This window comes from Numenius arquata, chromosome 6 (genome assembly GCF_964106895.1).
Source record: "Numenius arquata chromosome 6, bNumArq3.hap1.1, whole genome shotgun sequence".
Lineage (NCBI taxonomy): Eukaryota > Metazoa > Chordata > Aves > Charadriiformes > Scolopacidae > Numenius > Numenius arquata.
Window position 1 is genome coordinate 45,546,173 of NC_133581.1, and position 21,424 is coordinate 45,567,596.

General features: G+C 43.3%; 1 protein-coding gene across 1 annotated transcript; it reads left to right on the top strand.

Annotated features, from left to right (window-relative positions):
* The first annotated feature begins 4,310 nt into the window (after positions 1–4,310).
* Positions 4,311–12,936, top strand: SYNJ2BP (synaptojanin 2 binding protein). The gene is made up of 4 exons (XM_074148662.1): positions 4,311–4,702; positions 8,722–8,858; positions 10,353–10,448; positions 11,474–12,936. Exons 1-4 carry the CDS (start codon positions 4,471–4,473, stop codon positions 11,612–11,614), a joined length of 606 nt encoding a protein of 201 aa, XP_074004763.1. The 5' UTR covers positions 4,311–4,470; the 3' UTR covers positions 11,615–12,936.
* The last annotated feature ends 8,488 nt before the right edge of the window (positions 12,937–21,424 follow it).

Below are 21,424 nucleotides of genomic sequence, written 5' to 3' on the forward strand. Positions count from 1 at the left end.
AGAAGAACATCTGCTGGTGAGTCAAAATCCACCACAAAGCACTTGCCGAAGACCAACAAGTAATAGCTTTGGATGCTCCTGGGGAATCTCCTTAGAGCAGAGCCAGCTGATAACTCATCAGAATAATTCAACACAGTCTGAATAGTTCTAATCTCATGTGATACAATTAAATGCAGAGTAAATGTTAGCAGTGTTTATTTTAAGTTAATAAATGCAGGTAGAAAGGCATGCTGTTCTTTTTTTTTTTCCTTTGCACCTTGAGCTCTTAGGCAAACTGTAGGTATAGCTTTTATGCTTCATAGCAATAGTTTGCAAATGTAAACTTCTTAAAACAGGTAAACAAATTCTTTGCTTCAATTTACTCCTTCATCTGATGCTTTCTCCAGTTCAGGGGTGGAGGTGTTTGTGAACGTTTTGCTTCTGTCATTCATTAAAAATAATACAGAGAAAAAAAATTGCTCTTGCAGTCTTCATTTAATTCACATCTGTGACAGGCAGGCAGGCAAGAAACAGGTATTGCAGTGAGATGGCAGGTGTCTGTGGCGTAAGCTCTTCTGCCTGTTTCCAGGGAGGAGTCCTGCGGGACAGGAGTGGATCACAAGGAGCGGGGTCTTCATTTTGTGAGACAGTAGAGAAGTATTTTCCAGATCATGCCAGTAAGCATTACATTTCTGAACCATCAAATACACATCAAGATTGCAGTGACACCAAACCTGATGTTTCACAAGAACAAGTTGTCTTTCTTTTCTGGAAACTTTCCAGTGCCTTGGATGCTGAGTTCTTTTGAGAAGTGCTATGTGTTTTATTGTCACTAAGAGGAGCTGTGTGTGAGGTTGCACAAGTTAACTGAATCTCTGTAATATTTGTAATTATTCTGCCAGTCTCCCTCCCACAGAATTCCTGCGATATTTGATAGAGGTTTTATCAAGTTATCTCAGGGGCTTTCTCTTGGTGTTTGCTTCTTAAGCTATTACTGAATGTGTCCTTGCAGCTCTATGGAGTGCCATGCAGAAGCATTGTATTTTTCATTTTTTAACAGGAGATAAAATGTGACTAACTGAAGAAAAAGCACAAGGGATGTAGAAATACCATTAATTTATACGTGGTTGTGGGTTTTTTTTCTTTTAATTATTATTATAGCAGTGACTAGATCTTTCAAACAGATCGGTATAAAGAGGAGTCTGTAGTCCAGATTTATAGTGAAAACTTTATTTTAAAGGACTGATGTTTCTGGATGAAGGGCTCTAATGTTCTGGTCTGCTACCAAAAGAATTATTTGTGTTTGGAAAGCCAAGACCGTATTTTTAGCAAACATTCTGTGAAGGCAAGGTAAGTACCCCAATATTTGAAACATTTGAGAAGAAAGATGTTGGTGATTCTACAAATGATGATGGTAAACTCTTGTAGCCTCACAAGTATGACATTTATGGTTTCAGAACACATGTTTTCCTGTACCCTTTTTTAAAGAAATGATTGTGTTCTGCATCCAAAAAGGGCTGGTTACATTATGATTGGATGTGAAACACGAAGGATGTGATTCACAGTTCTTCATGGCTTTTTGTCTAAGGCAAATGGGTCCTTAAATTGTTATCTATATTTCTCTGGGGAAATGAGGTATCAGGTTGGTTGTTCAGCAGGCTACGCTTGTTATCTTGATGCAACATGAATGGTTTTGATTAGATGAAGAAAAATTAATCCTGTATTTATGTCAAAAGACAAGATAACTGCCCCTTGAATAACACCCCAAATTTATTTCTTACAACCAGAGACTTATTTTGGGGGGGGGGAGGGGGGGATGCGGGTGTTATTTTTTTCCTCAGAGAAATAACAGTCTTAATTCAGGTGTGAGAAGCAAGGGATATGTGACAAACAAGGGAGATGCTGATTAGGTGAAAGATGGGAGAGAAAAGTAACACAAGCGCTACACCCAGTACCTCCCAGCTCACTATGCCCAGCTTGTAAGTACTGGCAGACTTTTTTTTTTATTTTGCTTTTTAAATACATAAACATCAGTGGCAGGAGTCTCGGGGTGCCACCTTGATGGGCTGCTGTTGTTCATTGATAGTATACCATAAGTTGCTGGGTATAGATCTCCGCTGAGTCTGGAGAGACATTTAACAGTCACAGTGTTCTTATTTACAGACATGCATACAGAGGAGATAGAAAGCACAATTTAGGCTAGAAAGCTTACTTGCACATGCAGTTTTGGAAGAGACAAAGTGATAAACTGCTGTAGTTTCCATTTTTCTCTGTGCTTAAAGATTGATCTAAAACACTGTGACACTTAATTGGGAGGAGGCTTTCGGCAAGCTTTGGATAGGAGTATTTCTGTATGCTTTTCTTCTATTTCTGTTTAGGCTGTATGAACAAGACAAACGTGTCTCAACAAACCTAGTCCACATTTTATAAAATGTCTGACTTCCCTTGACAATATTGTTATTTCTGATTTCACTATAGCAACAAATAACTTGATGTTTCTGGTGGTTTGTAAGAAAAGTCCCACTACTCCTGTTGTGGTATGAAGGTGCAAGTCTTAAGTTCAGTCGTAATCTTTCCTTCCTCCCCCCCCCTTTTTTTTTCTCCTAGTTTTAGTTGCCTCTTTTAACATTTTAAGTGGATGCGAGAACTTGGCTGATATATAAGTCAGTTGAACATGGAGGAGACAGCCTGCAAACGCTGCCGTACCACCTCCCAAGAGATGTTGGTCAGTCTAGCATGTGAAATGGTGCTGGAGGGAAGTGTCTGACTGTGAAGACCCATGGAATCGTTTGTGCCAGAGCAGCAAGGTATGAAATCTTAGGTAGCTGTTAACATGTGGTGGGTGAAGCCTGGAGCTGCCTAGGAGTAAGTAAAAATGATTTACCCATGTTTCTTGTTTGAAATATCTTCCTGGCCGCACAAGACTTTAAAAAAAAAAACCTCTTAATATTGCAGTTATTTCAGATCAAGATAAAATTGTTTTTGTCCTAAGCCAAAACTGTCATCTCTAAAATACATTAAAACTGCTGCTAAGGAACAGTATGTATCTTCAAGGAGTGTGCTGCCAACTATGGTATTAGTAAAACTGGAATTTGGAGGAAAAAATAGTTGATGGCTATTGTACCAGTTTTGCTCTCTGGTGTTCTTAACCATTGGCAAAAATTAAATATAGATATCCAGTACATCGTAACTGAAAACTGGACTGAAACAGGTGTGAGTGCTGGGCTTAATGGTTTAAGAAATCCTCACCTGGTAGACAATTCATGGTTTTGCTTGTCACTGCAGGTGCAATTGGACCTTGAATACCTGCCTCCTGCCTGTGAGGCAGGTGTTCTAACAGTTGAGTGCGAGGCATTAATGTTGTAGCATTAAGGCATGTGGCGAACACTTCCTCTGATCCAGAGATACAGCACCCAGGCTGCCTCTTCCTGTTAAATTCAGGAATCCAAAGGTGCAGATAATCCTGGAATGAATGCAGTCAAAAAATATTTATGTGTACTGCGATACCGAACAAACAAATCGGTAGTGTAACACTAAGGACCAGAACACCTGATCCTCATTTTAATTAGAAAAGTTCCTGCAGCCTATTGACATGGGTGTCGCAGTAGTGGCAAGCAGTTAGGTGATTAAATTGCACCAGGCCCTGCTCTCTGTTGTCATTGTCCTTATACTACAGTGTTGCAATACAGACAAAGTTTAATAAGGAAATAAATAGGGATACATTTTCTTTTTCCCAGTAATCTATTGGTTCAAGAACTCCCTGAGGTACAGGAGTCCTGGGTTCAAGTGGATCCTCTGTTAGACAGAAAGTGGAACTGCTTTGCCTTTTATTGCTAGGTAATTATCTGTAGACTTCTGTAGGGTTTTGAGGACGTTTCCCAAATCCTCAAATTGAACTCCTTCTGCGGGACATAAGTATTTATTGTTTCCTGATGGTGGTGGTCAGGGCAGCAGTTCCGTGTGCTATTTGAATCTCAAGCTACCACTGTGTTGCGTTGGAGCATAACTAGGAGTCGGCATGGATGCTCTCTGCTACCCGTCTGCCTTGGGTTTCTGCCCATCCCGTTCACTTCCCTGTGTGGCCAGTGAAAAGGGCTGGCAGCGGGTCACACATCTCCACGTTGCTCTGCAGTGCCCACTCTACAATTCTAAACTATAGCCTGCTCCTTAACCCTCGTGAGGAACCCACCTCCAGGCTGGGGGAGCAAAGCGGGGCCAGGCAAGGATGCTGCGGAGGGGCAAGGAAGGTGCCCGTGGGCAGGAGGACGCTGTTGTGCATCCCCGGCAGGCCCTGTGGGTGGAAGCCCCATCGCAGGGGGGGGTTCGGGGACGGGAGGGAGCAGGCAGCCCCGTCCCGCGGGCCGCCGCAGCTCCCGGGCCCGCAGCTCGAAGGAGGTACCGCTCTCCGGACGCCTACCGGCACGACCGGCTGTGAGAGCCTGGGCCCGGCGGGCAGAGGCCGGTGCTGGGCCCCGGCGCTCCTCCCCGAGCATGGCCTCGCCCGCCGCCCCCGGGCCCGCTGGCAGCGGGGCCCCATCCCCGGCCGGCCGCGGACTACAACTCCCAGCGCTCCGCGGCGCGGCCCTCCGGCGGCGGCCGAGGAAACGAAAGCGGCTGCCCCGGGAGCCGACTTCACCTTCAGGCCGCAGCATGAACGGCAGCGTGGCGGGCGGCGGCGGCGGCTTCTCCGAGGAGGTCATCAGCCTCACCCGCAGACCCTCAGGTAAGGCGGGAGCGGCCTCCCCTCGCCGGGCCCTCGGCGCCTCCCGGGCCGGGGCTGCCGCCCCGAGGCCTGCGCGGCCGCCGCCGGGGCGGGGAGGGGAAGCCGGAGCGGTGGCGGGGGAGGGGGGGGCCTTAACCGGCACTGAGGCGGTGGCGGCGGGGGGGTCCCGGCGGTGAGGACGCTGCCCGCTCCCGGGTGTGGCCGCAGCGGCCTCTCCTGCCACGGCGGGCCGGCGGGAACGGCCCGTGGCGGGTACAGCGCTGCGGGGACAAATCCGTGACCTGGGCGGGGGAGAGGTGTCCGAGTCAGGCTCTGTCTGCTGCGGGGGCCGGTGTCTCGGGTGGAACCACTCACATCTGGTTTTCCCCAGGAGATGCCGTCTCCGCTGCAGCTCCTATTGCTCTCAAGTGAGGTGGCCGGTGCCCAGCACTCAGCCGGGCTGGACACCCCGAAATTAGGGGGCGTTTTGGAAAAACATGGCCGTGTACCGGTACCGTCAGCTTCCTGTTGATGGTGTGGGGTAGCGTTAGAGAGGGCTGCAGGGTGGGAAGGGAGAGGGAGCGGGGCAGTCAGTGGGGCATTTTTTTGGCTTTGCTTTTCCTGTCACAGAAGCAGCTTGCACGGTCGTGGAAGCCTGGGGATGCCCGGCCGCCCTCGTATTTTGACAGGATTTATGATGCCATTCCAGTCGTACTTTCAGGAGCGTGGGAAGTTAGCACCAAACCTACGGCTCTGGAGCAAAATCCTGGCTCCAAAGAACCACAGGCTCCAAAGAACCACAGGCTCCGGGGGGGGGTTTGGAACCAGAGCTGTACTTTGGTGCGCCAAGGCCTTCTCTTTAATTAAAACAAGCGTGAAAGAAAACGTGGCAGCCCTTCTGTCCGCCCAACTGCTGGCTGCGGCTGCTGGCCAGCCTTGGCTCCACAGGCCCCCCAGGGATCCGTAGCACCCGCGTCGTTGGTGTATGTGCCATTTTCCTTTCTCCAGGGTGAAAGTAGTTCCCCTGCGGGGCTGGGGTCGGTCCTGATGCCCCATGCCAGCGATCACACCCCAAAGGATGAGCCCAGCAGGCAGCCCTTTGCCTCCCCTGCTCGCCAGAGCGGCCACTGGTCTGAAAGCTGCATTAGCCCTGCATGCACAGCCACAAGCTCAAGCTAACAAAGCCACGCTTGTCAGGGAAAACTATTTGCTAAACGAAGCTGACTCTGATGGGAAAGCTGTTTCCATAGATTTGGGAACCTAAAATCTTGAGGGAGGTGGAAGGGGATGTCGAAGGGCAGAGTTGAGAGGTCTTGGATGTGGCCACGGCAATTCAGACGTGATTACCACAAGCAGCATTTGCCCCGCCATTAAAATGGGCTGTGTATTTTTAGAGTTAGGTTTTTAACTATGTTGCTTGATTTGGAGGTCCTACAGCCCCCTATGACCTTGATGCATTTACCACGTCAGTTATTATTAATTTCTGTGGAAGGAACAAAATGCTGTTATCTGTAAAGCATAGTGTAATCCCATAATCTCTCTAATCGGAGTTTTGACTGCAACTTTTTAGAATAGGTCTGATGCTGAACATCTCTGGCAAAAGTTTGCTGAGAAGGTGGACGTGTTTACAGTGGAAAAACTGTGTTCATGTCTCTTTTTCAAATTTCCTGATGATGTACTAGACTGAAATGAGGCAGAAAAATCTGGTTTTATGGAAAACGAAATAACTTAATCGGTTCAATTTGCAATATTATTCAATATCTCTTTTCCTAATCCTGCCAATCATGATGTTTTTTAATGTCTTTTTAAGGGACTTTTGTGTTTCAGGGGTGTAAATGAGGCATAGGGAGGTCTGCAGCCTCAGGGAGGGTCAGAAGTTTAGCCCAGAGCCCGCTTTTAAAGCTCTGCTGTTCCACTTCTGGTCCCTTGGAGACAAGGGATTTAGTGCCATGTGCTCTCTCTTCTTCCCCTTGCTTCTTTTCTCCCAGTTGTGCTGTGTCTCTTTCTGTGGCCTCACGAGCTGGAAGGGAAGAATAGCAGAGAGCTTAAGGAATGATAGGGAAGATATTTTTAGCCAGAGTGGAAGTTTAAGTGCTGGAAAGGAATGGCACAGTGAAAAAGCCCTGTGAATACTTAGCCTGGTCTAGCATGAACTGCTGCCTCTTTTTGTCACGAAGATCTGCTCCTATCTCATGTTGCCTCTGCTGCTGAAAGCTATGACTTTTGATTATTTTTCCAATTGTGGCTGAAAACTTGAAAAATGTGTACTTTTTTCATATATATATTTGGGGATTTTTATATATGTGAGAGAGAATCAATGTACTCTGAAACTCTGATTCCTTCTTTATGGCTTTTTAATAAATGTTGGTTAAACCTTATGCTTTCTGTAGCATTGATTCCCCCTGTTCCCAGGTTATTGGCTTCATGGCAAATAATTTTTAGATTTGTGGATTTTACTTTTTTTTTTTTTTAATTCCCATCGAAGACTGTGTTATTGTGTACAACTGTCCTTTCTTGGAATAGGTATTAGTCTATCTGAAATGTCAGTGTTTCTTTGGTCTGCTGCAGTTCCATTTTCTTCCTCATTTGTCTGAAGCTGCCAGGAAGAGGAGGATTAAAAAAAAAAAAAAAAAGGTGCAGCAAGATTGCTGTTAATATTTCTTTACTTCCCAGCTGTAAATGCACACCTGAAATAGCATGACTCATCTTGTATGTCCTTTGATCTCCTATGACTGATTTAAATTGCTGCTTCCCAGCAGGCATAAGGTGGTTTTACTTTCATTTGCAACTCTCCCTCTCAAAGTTTCTAGTCCCAACTTTGAGAGAAAGTAAGAAAGAAAGAGAAGATAAATAAATCAGCCTGGCTGAACATGGGGAGAATTTGCCTTCAGCTGTTCTTCACAATAGGTTTTGGATGACTGGTTTATGTCAGAAAAATAAGTGTGGTGTTGTTTTTTTTTTTTCTCCATTTACTTTGTTTGTGTATTTGTGGGTTTTTTTCCTTTTCCTTGACTTTTCCTTCTTTTTTCATTGCAAGCTTCTTGTTAGGGAATCTTTCCCATCCCTTGTTACATACTATTATTTGCAGAGAAACTTGGCTGCACGTGCAATGGGGAATTGGCTCTCATAACCTGTGGTTTTCCAGATTTTGAATTCAATTTGTTCTTGCGGATTTCAGTGAAACAAGAAGTCTTAATCTTTAATTGCTCTTTAATCCAGCAGCTGGTTCCAGTTAGAGATCTGTAATTGAGGCTTACTTTAAAGAACAATACAAAACATAACAAAAATGTCAAGTGGATGTCAGGTCTGTTTAACGTATGTTTAATATATGTATTCCTTTTTGTTTTACTTTAAATCCCAGAACTTTGTCTTTATTTCCTGTGATGTTTTGAATTCCTGAAACAGAAAAAAGTGATTACATACAATTTAAAGTAGCTGCATCTAAGCTAATCTTACTAGATGCCAGTTCCAGCTCCTTAGATGTGGAAGGGGAATGTCCTGAGCTCTAGGTGCCCTCGAGCTGGTAGCACAGCTCCTCTCATCTGTAGACAGTGTGTAAAGCTCCTTGCCTTTCCTACCTCCGTTTCCCAGCTCATGAAACGCTTGTCAAGCATGATTTCTTGTTGCTCAAAAGTAATGATTTAGTATAGCCTCCTGTGAAATGCAGAATGCTTTTCTTTTTCTTTCATCCTGTGCTGAAGGTGCGTATTCCTGCTGAGGACTGAATTGGCATCTCAGAACGATGGCATGTCCCTCAGTATTCCCCAACAGCCACCTGAAAATGGCTCATGGATGCTTTATGGAATGAAGCATCTGGACCCTCAGGCATTCAAGGTCTCTCCTCTGCTTTCAAGACCAGTTTAATGAGAATAACTTTTCTAGACAGTGATGATTGGAAAGAATGATGCAGATTTGTGTGCTGTGAATTTTAGTATGGTGGAGAAAACAGGACAATGCGGGAGGGTAAAATCCCCAGCAACAGCAAGAACATCTGAAGCTTTGAGCTTTTTCTCATCAGCTTTCTCTCTGGCTTACCTTAGGGCTGGGCTTCAACATTGTTGGTGGGACAGATCAGCAGTACATTTCCAATGACAGCAGCATCTATGTCAGCCGGATCAAAAAGGATGGGGCAGCTTACCTTGATGGCCGATTACAAGAAGGAGATAAAATTTTATCGGTAAGCCCTTTTTTCTGTCGCCCCGTGTGTTCTTGAAATGCTATGATCAGTGATGTGATGTGAGATGCAAGTTTGCCATCGCGGTGCACGGAGAGGAAGGATATGAATTAGGTGACACTGAGCCAAGTCCATGGAGGAGCTATCTTAGGGGTCTGGGAGAGCTTTGAGCAGTAGGGAGATGAGTGCCTCTACACATGGGCTCATCTCTTCTGCCTTCTTGATTTGTCTCAGAAGCAGTCCTTGATGCTGCGTTTGTATTTTCTGTTACTTGCCTCTCTAAGGTTTTTAGGACCTTCTCTTGCTCACAATGGATCATCATTTACACATGTGTAAACAAAGGTCTTCCACCTTTAAGTTTCCATTTTTTTGACTGGTAGTCCATGATTACTGATCCTTTTGCTCAGGGAGATTTTTAGGCTTTAAAACTTCCAGGCCATAAAACTCTTTGTTTCAGCTCATCAGGAATAATACAGGTGGCTTTTCCTTTTAGAAAAATGGTTTCAAGTGACTGAGCTTCAGTCCCGCTGGTTCTTCAGACAGTTGGCAATCATACAAGACAATACGCTTTACGAAGTGATGAGTGAAGTAGCCTCTCATAGCGTAAAACATGATCTTTTAATACTCCTTAATTTTATTTTATACTTATTATGTTCCACATGTAATCTTTTTAGCCTCTATAGAGTGCCTTGTACTAGTTGGAGCCTATTATTGATCCAGAAAATGATAATAAGTTAAATGGAGACTATTATCCTATCTTTTCTTGACAGTTTAATATTTATGTACTTGTGTTTGGGGAGTCTAAATACCAAGAGAAGGGAGGCAGTAGGTGTGATCTCAGGGGGTGAAATTAGGGGTAACAGGGATGAAAAACTAAATGTTGAGTATCATCACTTTGTGAATGAAATCAAGTAGGTTATAAATAATATCTCATGGCAGAAGGTTTTTAAATTAAGAAAAATCCTAACACATTCAAATGGATGCCAATATGCATGCAAGTCTTTTTTTGTTTTGTTACATCAATATGCTTTTAAATATATGTTTACAGCACTCTTTCAGAGGGTTTCAAAGGTAGACCAGTAGAGGGAACAATGTGGGAAAGAGACTCGTAATTTTGCTGCAGCTGCTTTTTTATTTTCATTAGCTGTCAGAATTACACCTTTGATTTGTTTCCAGTAAAGCAACAGCATAAGAAGCTGCTATTGACACAACTGTCTTCTTATATTCTGATTTTGCTCCTAGGTAGTTTTTTTTCAGTACCTTTGTGTTTTGGCTTGGAGGTTCTCACGTTACCTCTCAACATATAAAAATACATCTATAATACAAGTGGATGTATATGGATCTTGCTGATTATATTATCATGCCCCAAATGCAGAGTTTTGTGAAAGAGGAAGATTTTTGTCTCCTTTATCTCCTGTCCTTTCTATGTTAGCCTGCATCATTAAAGATTTGCCTTTTGCCCTTCAGCAACTGGTTCTCCTTTTCCTTTTTTGCTAGGTCAATGGCAGAGACTTGAAGGATTTGCGGCACAAGGATGCTGTGGAACTCTTCAGGAATGCAGGCTATGACGTGTCTCTGAAAATTCAGCGCAGGGTATGTTTTACCTGTTTCTTAGGGCTATTTCTTGCTCATGTTAGACTGGTTTCTGTGATGGATAGCTCTCTGTTTCATGAGGCAGAAAAATACCGTGTCCGGGTGCTCAGTGTGAATTATGCATATGAAGATTTTGTTTGAACCGTGGCCTTCTCTAGTTGACCACAGCTGTAATCATCCATGCATTACTAGTTTGTAACAGTATCAGTGCAGAGGTAAGTTTGGAGAAGTCTTTGTTTTGGTGGACTATGGTGTGTTTTCTCATGGATCTCCTTTCTCAGAGGCAAAGGTTTGTCTGTGAAGACAGAATCTCAAGTTCTCTAGTTTTGTTTCAGAGGCCAAAATCTTACTGGAGACAAAACTCCCCTGTTGTTTCAGAGGTCATCACTCATGTTAGTGTTGAGGCGTGGGTGCAGCTTACCCCACAGGAACAAATGTGGGCTGCTATACTTTAAATGTACCGGCACCATTTTGGATATAGAAAGAGCGGAATCCTTAATCCATTGTTGTAATTTGAACATCCCTGGCTAGCACTGAAGTTGACAAAGAAAATACTAATCAGCATGCTGGTGGGGAGAGGTGGGTTGAGGCCCCTTTTCTACTCCTTTAGTAAAGGAGTAAATCTTCTGGACCAGTGTACAGGGCAGATAAGAAAAACGGAGAGAATTAGTGATGCCCTTTTCCTGGTAAAGACACTAGGAAATGGTGTGGTGGGAAGTGCACCAAGGGATGACTCTGTGTGTGTGTGCGTCATTGCTTCTGCTGTATGTGACATACCTCGCTCCAGCTGGTAGAGCCCTCACTTACAATGTGGCAGAGAAACACGAGGGTGCCTGGTAGTAATTGGGTATCCTGCAGTCAAGCTCAGTCCGTTCAGAGCCATTCTAACCCTCCTATGCACAGAGTGTACAGGCACCTGGGGAAACCATCTTGCATATCCTTTACAGAATGACCTGGTCGTGACGTGGAACTGGGGGCTCTCCTGTGGTAGGCTCCGACACAAATGCTTTTTTTTTCCCTTGTAGTTGCAGCCACAGAATGGCCCTGTGGGTCATCGAGACGATGGAGAATCAGGTGGGCTTCCTCTAGCAGCCTTTCTTGTGCCAGGCCTGGCGCTCGCTGCGGCAGCGGTCTGGATCTTGCTGAGGTATCGACAGCGGATGTGAAGAGTTCACGTTTTGGATATCACTGCGTATTTTACACAGCTATGATGTGATTTAAAGAGAGAGAATCAACGATCTTATCACAGACTGATGTCAAAAAGGATCATGGCCTATCATAAAGCTGCTGCTGATGTTCTTTATATATTGATTTTGTTCCAGGGTGGATGGAAGCGGAGAGGAGGAGGGAGAGATGACTGTGTTCATGTATAGAGTGGGATAGCTGGTTTTTTTGACTAACCTGAGGAGGTTTTGCCATCCCCCTCTATTTTGCACCATGAACTTTCAAACACACTCATCTATTCCATGTTTTAAGATGTGACTTTTGGTTAAAGGGAGTGAGGGTTGGAGTGGTTTTAAATCAAAAACATTTACTAGAGGCTTTACCTTGTTTCCACTGAATTTGTCTTGAAAGTAATGATCCCTGTCTGAACCATGAATAAAGAGAAGCAATGCGGAGGGTATATTATTTTTTCCATTGAATTTTTGTTGGTTGTTGCTAAATAAATGCCTTAAGAAAAATGTATAAAATCTGATCTGTGGTTTCACAGGTAAAATCATCAGTGTAGCTGCTGATTTAATGGTAATATGCAGTATTGGTGAGGTATTCTACCAGTTCTGGAAAGACACAAGATAGCCTGCTGCCAGAAAAAGACTTTGATTGTCAGAATTCTTGGGTCAGAGTTGTAAGGGAAAGCTATCCACAAAATGATAGCGTACCAGAGAGAGAAAGGCAGACAATTGAATCACAAGGATAAGCAGTGGCAAGAGGTTTGGGCATGCTGAAGTTGCAGAAGAGTCTTTAAATTAGTAATGAAGCAATAGTCCCTCCATCTGTCAAGTGGGTTGAAGCCTGCATCTCTCGGGTTAAAGGTCTGTTTTGGGGGTTATCTTTTTGCATGGGGAGTATATAGATAAAGTTTTCTGTAGCAGAAAGTTTTCTGTTTTCTGTGCAGTCAGAAAATCTTATGAGGATTGAAAGGGAGAAGTGGAGAGCAGGCTGGGATCGTCCTGGCTGTTGCTGGTTTGTGATGTTCAGGAGATAGACTGGCAGGTATAAGCTATGGTGAGCCTTAGCCAGTAAAACCAAAGGAAGAAACCCTTGCTCTGGAAAGAGTGTTGCTGAATTTATCAGCAGGGTTTCATCACTGTGATTTGAATAGTTTTAAATGCCCCAGCTGACATGAGCTCTGGAGGGGTAGTACCCGTTTCTCTTGTCTCCAAGAAATCAATGTGTTTTGTTGTTTTTTGTAAAAGAAAAGCAAAAAGCATGGTCTGGTTTGTATGATGCCAAAAAAAAAAAAATCACATATGCAATACATGTTTTCAAACAAAGAAAAACTGGTGTCTTGGTGCTTTGCTTATCTATATTCTTTATTATTCTATCAGGACATTGCCGATATATTTGAAATTGTTGTGTGCTTGCTTAGGGCTATATTCCTGCCATCTGCTGGAGATAGAAACTGTCTGCTGTTATACATGACACTCCTAAATCACTGTGGAGTTTCAGAGCACTTAGACCACATGAAATCTTGCTTTGGCCTATAAACTGCTCTACGCGAAGGGAAAGAGGAAACAGGAGGAATATTGCTGAATGTTCTTAGGAGACTTCGGGAAAAGTCTTGAGGTTTGGTGAACGTATACTGGTGTTGGATGGCTTGGGCCCATGCGTGCAGTGACTTGCCTTGGCCTGCAAACCGGTTATGCTTGATAGCAGAAGGGCTGCTGTTGGGACGGCTCTTTGAGATGCAGCAGGAACCAGCTTGCTTGTCTGTGACCTGCTCTGAATACTTGGCTGTGGTGTCCACCTGGAGCACACGCGTGTATTAAGAGGGATGATTAGGAGTTAGTGCCGTATCACAGCCATCAGACTAAAGACATGGGCAGTAAAAAAAGGTCTGTCTGGGACAAACCTCTTGTTAGCCCTTCCCTGAGACAAGTTTCTGTGAGGGGGATTACGTGGGGGGATGAGGATTTGCAGGAGTGGTTAGTTTTACTCATTTCCCACTGAAGTAAGCAGAGAACACAAAGCCTTTGGGTTTTTTTGGTTGGTTGTTTTGTTTTTTTTTTCTTTACCTTTCAGGATTTTGATACTGTTCAGACATGATTGCCATCTGTTCAGGCAGTTCATTACAGGGGGAGTGGGTTATATCCAATGCCCAGATAATTGTTGTGGCTTACTGGGCAAGAGAAGGCCCTTCTGGTGCACAGTGTTCCTTTGGATTTCTTTTTACAATTACTAAATAATTTTAATACCACAGCATTAACTCAGTGGTTTTTCCAGAAGTCTCAATAGCAGTTTTTACTCAGAATTTAAACCATCCAGTCTAACCCTCAGGACCACCTTTCTGTGTCTGTGGCCTTCAAACCAGTGCCTGAGGAGTCCCAAACCATCCCTTTTCTAGTCCCCAGCCACCTGTTGTCCCATTTATTGACAAGATCCTTATGGAAAAATATACCTCAGCCCCAAACTCTTCTATGCGCTTCTATGAGCTTCTATTTGTGTGTTTCCCAAAGTCTTTTCCACCATGTGATTTCTGTAGCCTTCCTTGAGTTTGATCTTTACGCTGAATGCTGCATATACATTTTCTGTCGCTGTGGAAGAAGTGCATTAAAAGAACATCTAATGAGGACAGTTTGTAAATGCAAGTGATCAGAAAGGTTCTTAGCTTTTCTTACAACTTAAATCTCTGGGTTTTGAAAACAAAGCTGAAATACTGAAGACAAACATAAAAAGCATCGGAACTGTAATTTAGATGTTTGGCTTTTTTAAGAATCACAGAATGATATGGGGTTGGAAGGGACCTCTGAAGATCATCTAGTCCAACCCCGTGATTCAGCCCTATTGTGAACTTAGTGACCTGCTGAAGCCTGGATTTTCATATTCATAGTTTAAAGACAAATTTATCTAGTTTGACTTCCTGTATGTTCTTGGCATTTGTGTCTCGCAGAGTCTCCTGAATTGTATGTGCTAATAATATGTATTTGACTTAGGCATAACAGTGAGAAAGAGCTGCCAGACTTGATCTGAAGATAGGAAGATGCACTACTTCTAGCACTTTTTAATTAAAACAAACTAGAAAGGAGCGTGTGGGAGGGAAAGGTGCCTTGCTTTCAGTTTGCCTTTAGGTTTCAACAACTGGTTTGTTAGGTTGTTCTGTGCTAGATTAAAGACTGTTCTGTGATAGTCCCTCCCTGTGAAGGGATTTGTGTGTTGTAATTGCCTTATGGCTCACATTATTTTAAAGAAATGAAGCCAACTGAGCCCTTTAAGATTCTCAGTGTAAGATACTTTTTCTCTCTTGGAGTAGTTTCTGTGGCTTTCTTCACCTTTTCCAGTGTTTCTGTATTGCTTTGTAAAATGCAGACACCCCAACCATGTGCGGAATCTCAGTATTGAGCATGCCATTGCCATATACCAGGAGTTTTTTGTATCGTTTTTATCTGCAAACCTTAAAATTTTTTTTGGTGAACGTACAGACACATGCAAAGAAAATTTAAGCCAACTCCTAAGAGCTGGCCTTTCTTAAATAACTTTTACAAATCTCTTTAGAAGTGGTATACGGCTTTCCCCGTCTTCCTTTGCTAAACCACAGAATAAACACCATTGCTACGCGAGAGGTAAATTCTCTTAATTCCAGTTTGTAGATCAAAAGAGTAATCTCTTTGTGTCACGGTGTGACACTATGTGAAACGAGTGTTAAGTGCCTGCGTGTTCTGACTTCTAAATCCTCATCCATACCCAGATGTGACCTGCATGGTGTGGGTGAAGGTGTCTGACCTCATGTTTTGTTGAATAACCACATCTCCTATTTGAATTGGCTGCGCATGCTGACAGGCCCAGATTACTCTCTCTCTGCCTTGTCTGCTAGATGCTTGGGAAAATGCAGCAGAAGTGAAGTTTATGCTAAGGATGTCATTCTTCTGCTGGGACAGAGTATGTCCAGAGAAAGAAGAGAGAAAGTTTAGCAAAGGCAAGCAGAGTTTTGGAAAAAGAGCTGTACTTGTGCTTGGGAGCAGGGTTACCTATATATCCATGGCTAACAACATCTCTGGGAAAAATTTTTGGGAGAGAATTAGAGTGGGTGAGGAAAGAAGGGCTGAAGAAAACCTGTTTGTTCTTATAGTGACTGTGTGAGGGAAGTGTGCTCCTAAAGAAAGGGAAATGAGATTTAAAAGCAATGGCAGCTGAACCTGGTTCAGTAGGACGGCTTGGGCTGGGGGAAGTTGGGGAGCACAGCTGGGGCTGGCTGGTTTAACTGCAATGTTTCCTGGGAATGGAAAAGTAGCAGTGTGAGGTATATAAGCTGTGCTGCTTTTTCATCTTTGACACAGCCACCTGCTTCAGCTACTTTGGTCTAACTAGTAATAAACACTTCATGAACCATTAGAGCTACTCTGGATGCTAATAACATTCGTGCAAATAGACTACAAGCTCTGTTTCACCAAATCAATTAAAATTTAGAGTTCATAGACAGTTTTCAAGGTAGATTGCTGACATTAATTGAAGGACATCAAGCTGCTAGATGGGAAATAGTGTGAATTAGATGGTTCTGTGGTTATTTAACATTAGTGCAGGAAAATGCTTGTGTTCTTAAAGGTGTTTTTTAAGTCTAGACTGATTGAGATACTAGCAATCTGGTGGTAAAACTTGTTAGCATGTGGATTCCCAGATGGAACTGGAGGCTTTGTATGAAAGAAATTACTTGCTCAACTGGTGAAATATTTGCTGTCTCACTTAGGTGCATAAACTGTATGGGAGCTGAAATGCAACACATGAAATAATGGGTTCACAGTTATCCCAAATAGTCTTTTGCATTCGATGATTCTCAGTATGTTTTAGTAAACTTCTAAATCACTGAAACTATAAAACATGGAAGGAAAGGGGATATAAGAATCGTAATATTTGTAATATTGTATGTTAGGGCTTCTTTCACTTCCTTCTTTGGAAATATAGCCAGTATAGTCCAAAGTTTGGGAATATGATTCAGAAATTTATTTTTAAAAGGTGAGTAGTAATCCATGACTGTGTGGAATTTTTTTATACAAGGGAAGTATTCACGTATTCTTAGCTTTGCCATGTTGGGGTCGCATGGGAAGGGAGCAGAAGATAGGTAGGAAGTAAGGCCAGAAAAGGCGCTGAGCAGGGTGGGTTTCAGTGGGACATGTGCCCTCCTCTGCATGGGCAGCTTCCCTGCAGAAACCAACCTCCTCAGCCCCTTCATCTGAGCCCCTGCAGCAGTGTGGGGCTTCTGAGTCCCAGCCGAGCTGTCACATGCCACGTGGCTGAGTTGCAGCAAGAGAGCCGCAAAAAGCCAGTTTTTCTGCCAGCCGGGCACTTGAAGATCATAGTTCTGCAAAGAAATTTCAGTCTTCAGTCCTTTCTCTTAATTTGTTTGAATTTTTCCCTAGCAGTGGTACCAGCTTTGCCAGTTAACTATAAACGACTGAGAGAGCATTGCACAGACATTGTCAGGGAATCTGACCAAACTGTTACCTTTCTTCTAGTGGTAATTAAAAGGGAATGTTTGAATCTGTACCGAAATTATACAGCACAGTGGTTTATGGGCTCCACTGCATTTTGCTCAGAGGGTGAAACAGGACTTCAGATGTTCTTGTGTGAACATTCAGACATACTGGGATGACGAGGAAGAAGTCTTCCCATTTCACATTCAAGTTCTCCCTGTTTGGCAAGCTTTAATTAATTTCTCCTTCAACTGCTAGTACGTCCCGTTTTGGCTACTGAATCTGTTTGTAGTGTATAAATACAAAAATCCTAAACGGAGGATGTAAGAGCACTTATCAGCTGAATGAGAACACACGGTTCTGAAGCCGTGGTATGAAGCTGGAAAACAAAACTAAATACAATCCAGCACATGGACTTCTGTGGCTGTGGTTAAAAAAAAAAAGCATGGTTGAAATGCTGCTTCAGGGAAACCCCTGTACTCTGTTACTGCTGTCTCTAAGTGCTGTTTTAAATGTTGGCATCAGAATGCGTACAGTGGTGCTCAAGGTGAACACTGCAGTATGGAGATGTGGGCTGGATGTGGAAGGCACTGATTATAAAAGATCAGCTGAAGATGAAGAAGGGTTTGGGTAGCCTCGAGGACTTGTCAGTTGTAGCCAGAGGATGGGTCTGGGCCACCCTGTGGCTCTGAGTGTGGCTCAGCCAATGTCCTGTGAGCATTTGTGCTGAGTCTTTGAGAAGCAGGTCCTTCTTTCCAAACGTGCAGTCTTACTTTTTGCATGAAGCCAACATGCCCTTGGTTTTCACGTGGTTAAAGGGATTTGCTCTCAGCAGCTTCAACTGACTGAAATGGGTTCTGACAGTCGTGATATTTAACATTTTAGAGGTGAGATTGTAGGCTGCCCTTTAATAGGGGCAACCGCTTCTGATTCAGAGCTTAACAACGGGGGTTACAGAAGATAAACATCTTGCATTGCGAAGAGAAAAGTAATGTTAGGCCGTTGTTCCCACCACGCTTCTCCTGGCAGTGGGGGCAGGTGGGAGGAGGAGGATGGCAGAGATTTGTCTCTCTTGCTTGTCAAATGCTGATCTATTTTAAGAGCACCAAACGGGAAACTGTTGTCTAAAACTTTACTTTGCTATGGCCTTCCAGTGATTTTTTTCAGTGCCTGAAATATATTGGTTTTTTGCTGGCCTGTCAGCAAAAAATACATGACCTTTCTTCATGTGATTCTGAAAGTTTTCTGCCTGTCACCAGCTCCTTCATGCACTGGAGGGACACAAGAACTTTTTCAAGCCTGAAATGGAAACCACAATCTTAAGGCTAAATACAGGCTGATGCATTTTCTCTGAATTTAACTTTATTATGTTAATCAGATAGACAAACTGAGAGAGAAAAGTGTTTTTTCCCTGTGGGGGAGAGATCTCTGTTTGCCTTTCTTACTGAAAGGCAGAGAGGTAATTATCACCCGTGGGACAGGGATGGGTTAGCAGAAGGGAAGTCTGAGTGTGCCCTAAAGCTGTCCTCTTGAGATTCTGATTCAGAGATGAATTTATATTGCTTGACTTGACTTTTAAAGGTACTCTGTACGTCTCCTGTATGGATTAAATCTAAGGTGTTGAAAGTAGGGTGCTTGTTCTGTGAAACCACTGGTAATGATGCATTTCTGTCACATAACAGTTTCCCTGGTAGATTCTTTCTGATGCATAGTGTTTGTGAGGTTTAGCCCCCATACTTTTCATGAGGGCACCTGATATACTTTCTCTATCTGAAAATATTTTTACAGAATCACAGAATCACCTAGGTTGGAAGGGACCTTTTAAGATCATCTAGTCCAACCGATTAAACAAACAAAAAAACCAAAAAAAACCACACAAAAAAAAACCAAACAAAAAAACAAACAAACAAACAAAAAAAAAACCACCAACCACCAAACCCAACAAAAAAACCAAACAAAAAAACACACACAAAACACCACCCAACACTAATCCATATCCCTGAGCACCATGTCAACACCTCTCTTGAATACCTCCAGGGATGGTGCCTCAGCCACTTTCCTGGGCAGCCCATTCCAATGTCTGACAACCCTTTCAGTAAAGAAATATTTCCTAATATCTAACCTGAACCTCCCCTGGCGTAACTTGAAGCCATTGCCCCTTGTCCTATCATCTGTAACTTGGGAGAAGAGACCGACCCCCGGTCGGTTTAAGTGTGTAGAAGAGTAAGAATGAAAAAAAGGAAGTAATACTGTGTGCACACAGAAATGACCCATCTATAGAATCACTGCCTGTTGAAGATAGAAACACTGAGCATTAGTGATTCATTAGCAGTTCTCAATTTGTTGGTTTCCAAGATGGCAATATCAAATCAGTGCAGTGTTCTTCATTATGGTCACTGGCTCATCTAAATACATATGTTGACGGTTGTTGTTTTATGGGGAAGGGTCAGACAAATGTTCCTGCAAGTTGGGAAGCATGAATGCTAAGAAGAATGTGGTGCAAGGAAAATGAGGGATTAATGCAAATCACATGTTGTCGCAGATGGTGAAAGAGTTGAGTCAGACTCGCATGTGCTAATAGCTGTTATTGATGAAGGAACTCTTTCTCAAACAGTTGTTAGTGTGGTTTAAGCTTATCATTTGGGGGCCTGTGTGTTTATCCCTAGGCTTTAACAACACAGACTCTTCAAGAGCTGATGCTCATAGCTACTTGTTCACAGCTGCTTGCACACATGGCTGCGCGGAGAAGGTCTCCAGCAAGATGATCTATGCCAGAATCAGTGACTGGCTGTATTGTTTTTCCTTGGCTAAGGGGATGCATGTTGATTATTGAGATAACCTTAAAAGAGCATGAAGAGGGCAGAAGAATGGAGAGATCTAATATTTTACCTAGCACATCTTCAGCTTTGCAAACCAGAATAAGTGGCACATTAGAAGTGTCTGTTACACACATCAGGAGAAAAATCTGCCCATCAGTGGAGTTACCAGTGTCAAAGAGAGGGGGTGTTCTTCTTGCCTTTCACTTCTTTCACTAAACTGCAGTTCCCCCCCTTTAGGAGACGGTGCATTGATTGTGCTTCTTTCAGGGTGATAATAATGAACTTTTCCATAGGAGGGACAACTCCAAACTAGGGAACTGGGTCCAAATTCAAATAGACATAGCTGGACCAAGTGTTTGTTCAGAGTAGGAGACTTTGAAAAACTTACCTGAGTGGACAGCTCTCTAAGCAATGGTTCATAGACACCAGCTATATTCTGGGATTCTGGTCTTTATCCAAATCCCTGTTGTTTTTTGATTTGCAGGCTTCTGTTGAAGTCCTGTCCTGTCTCTAAATGGAAGGGACCTTCACGCAGATAACTTTGCTTTTGCAAAAATTGCAAGAAATTGCAATTGCAAAAATTTGCTCTCGCAAAAATTGCCCAGATGCTTCTAGGAGCTCGGGGAAAAGCACAGCAGCCCTGCAGCGGTGAAGATCTGCTCTCAAGTGCAATGAGAAATTTGCCTTTCTGTGTAATGGTATCACTTGGGATACTGTTATTGTAATACTTGTCTTTTCTTCCAGTGCACTAGCCTGTATTTTAAACGAAATACATCCAAGTGTTGAAAGTTGATGGATCCTGCTTGTTGACCTTTTGTCATTGAGTAAAATTGTTTGCCTATTCCCATTTTTCTGCCCTCAATTATAAATCAGGTCAAATTGTACTTCTTGCAGCTCAAACAATAATTATTCATTACTGCACCTGGAGGAGCGTTGCTAGATGCCTTCCCTAGTTCTCTCCTGCTAACTTGTTTTATTGATACAATCAAAGAATTACAATGGAGGATGCTTTTTCTTTGCACCGTAATCCTGCAGGGGTGTCTTTAGGATTCTGCTTTCTAGGAGCTATTCAGCTGAGTTATTAAGAAGATGAGCAAGGTCTAACTTGCCCAGATTACCATCTGAGCCTTTTAAAATTAGGTAAAACAAACTTGTTTTCCTGTTCTCTGGAAGAGATGCTGGTCTTAATAAGGCTGCATGTTTTTACTGTCTGTCTAGTCACTTGCAACAGTCCAAATCCCTTTGGATTGTTTATACTAAAGAAATTGATGGTAAAATTAGGAATCTTTGACATTAACTTCCAGTTTACAAAAATATTCAAGGTCCTTTTCTCATCTGCTACAGCAGGTAGTGTCCGTGCTCTCTCCTTGTCTCTTTCAAGGAGGTACCCAGATCTCACCCCAAAACTCCCTTGCTGAATTGTTCTCCAAGTCAGGTTCTGCTTGTTCTGTCACATTTATTTGCTTTCTTCTCCTACTCTGTGCTGGTTCCTGTGGTGTTTCTCCTGACTCCTCTCTCACTCTCGTGCAAC

Excerpts from the sequence above, each read along its gene's own strand:
- SYNJ2BP (XM_074148662.1), top strand. The coding sequence starts at position 4,471 with ATGGCCTCGCCCGCCGCCCCCGGGCCCGCTGGCAGCGGGGCCCCATCC. Across the intron at positions 4,703-8,721 it reads CCTCACCCGCAGACCCTCAG|GGCTGGGCTTCAACATTGTT; the intron begins GTAAGGCGGGAG and ends GGCTTACCTTAG. Across the intron at positions 8,859-10,352 it reads AAGGAGATAAAATTTTATCG|GTCAATGGCAGAGACTTGAA; the intron begins GTAAGCCCTTTT and ends CTTTTTTGCTAG.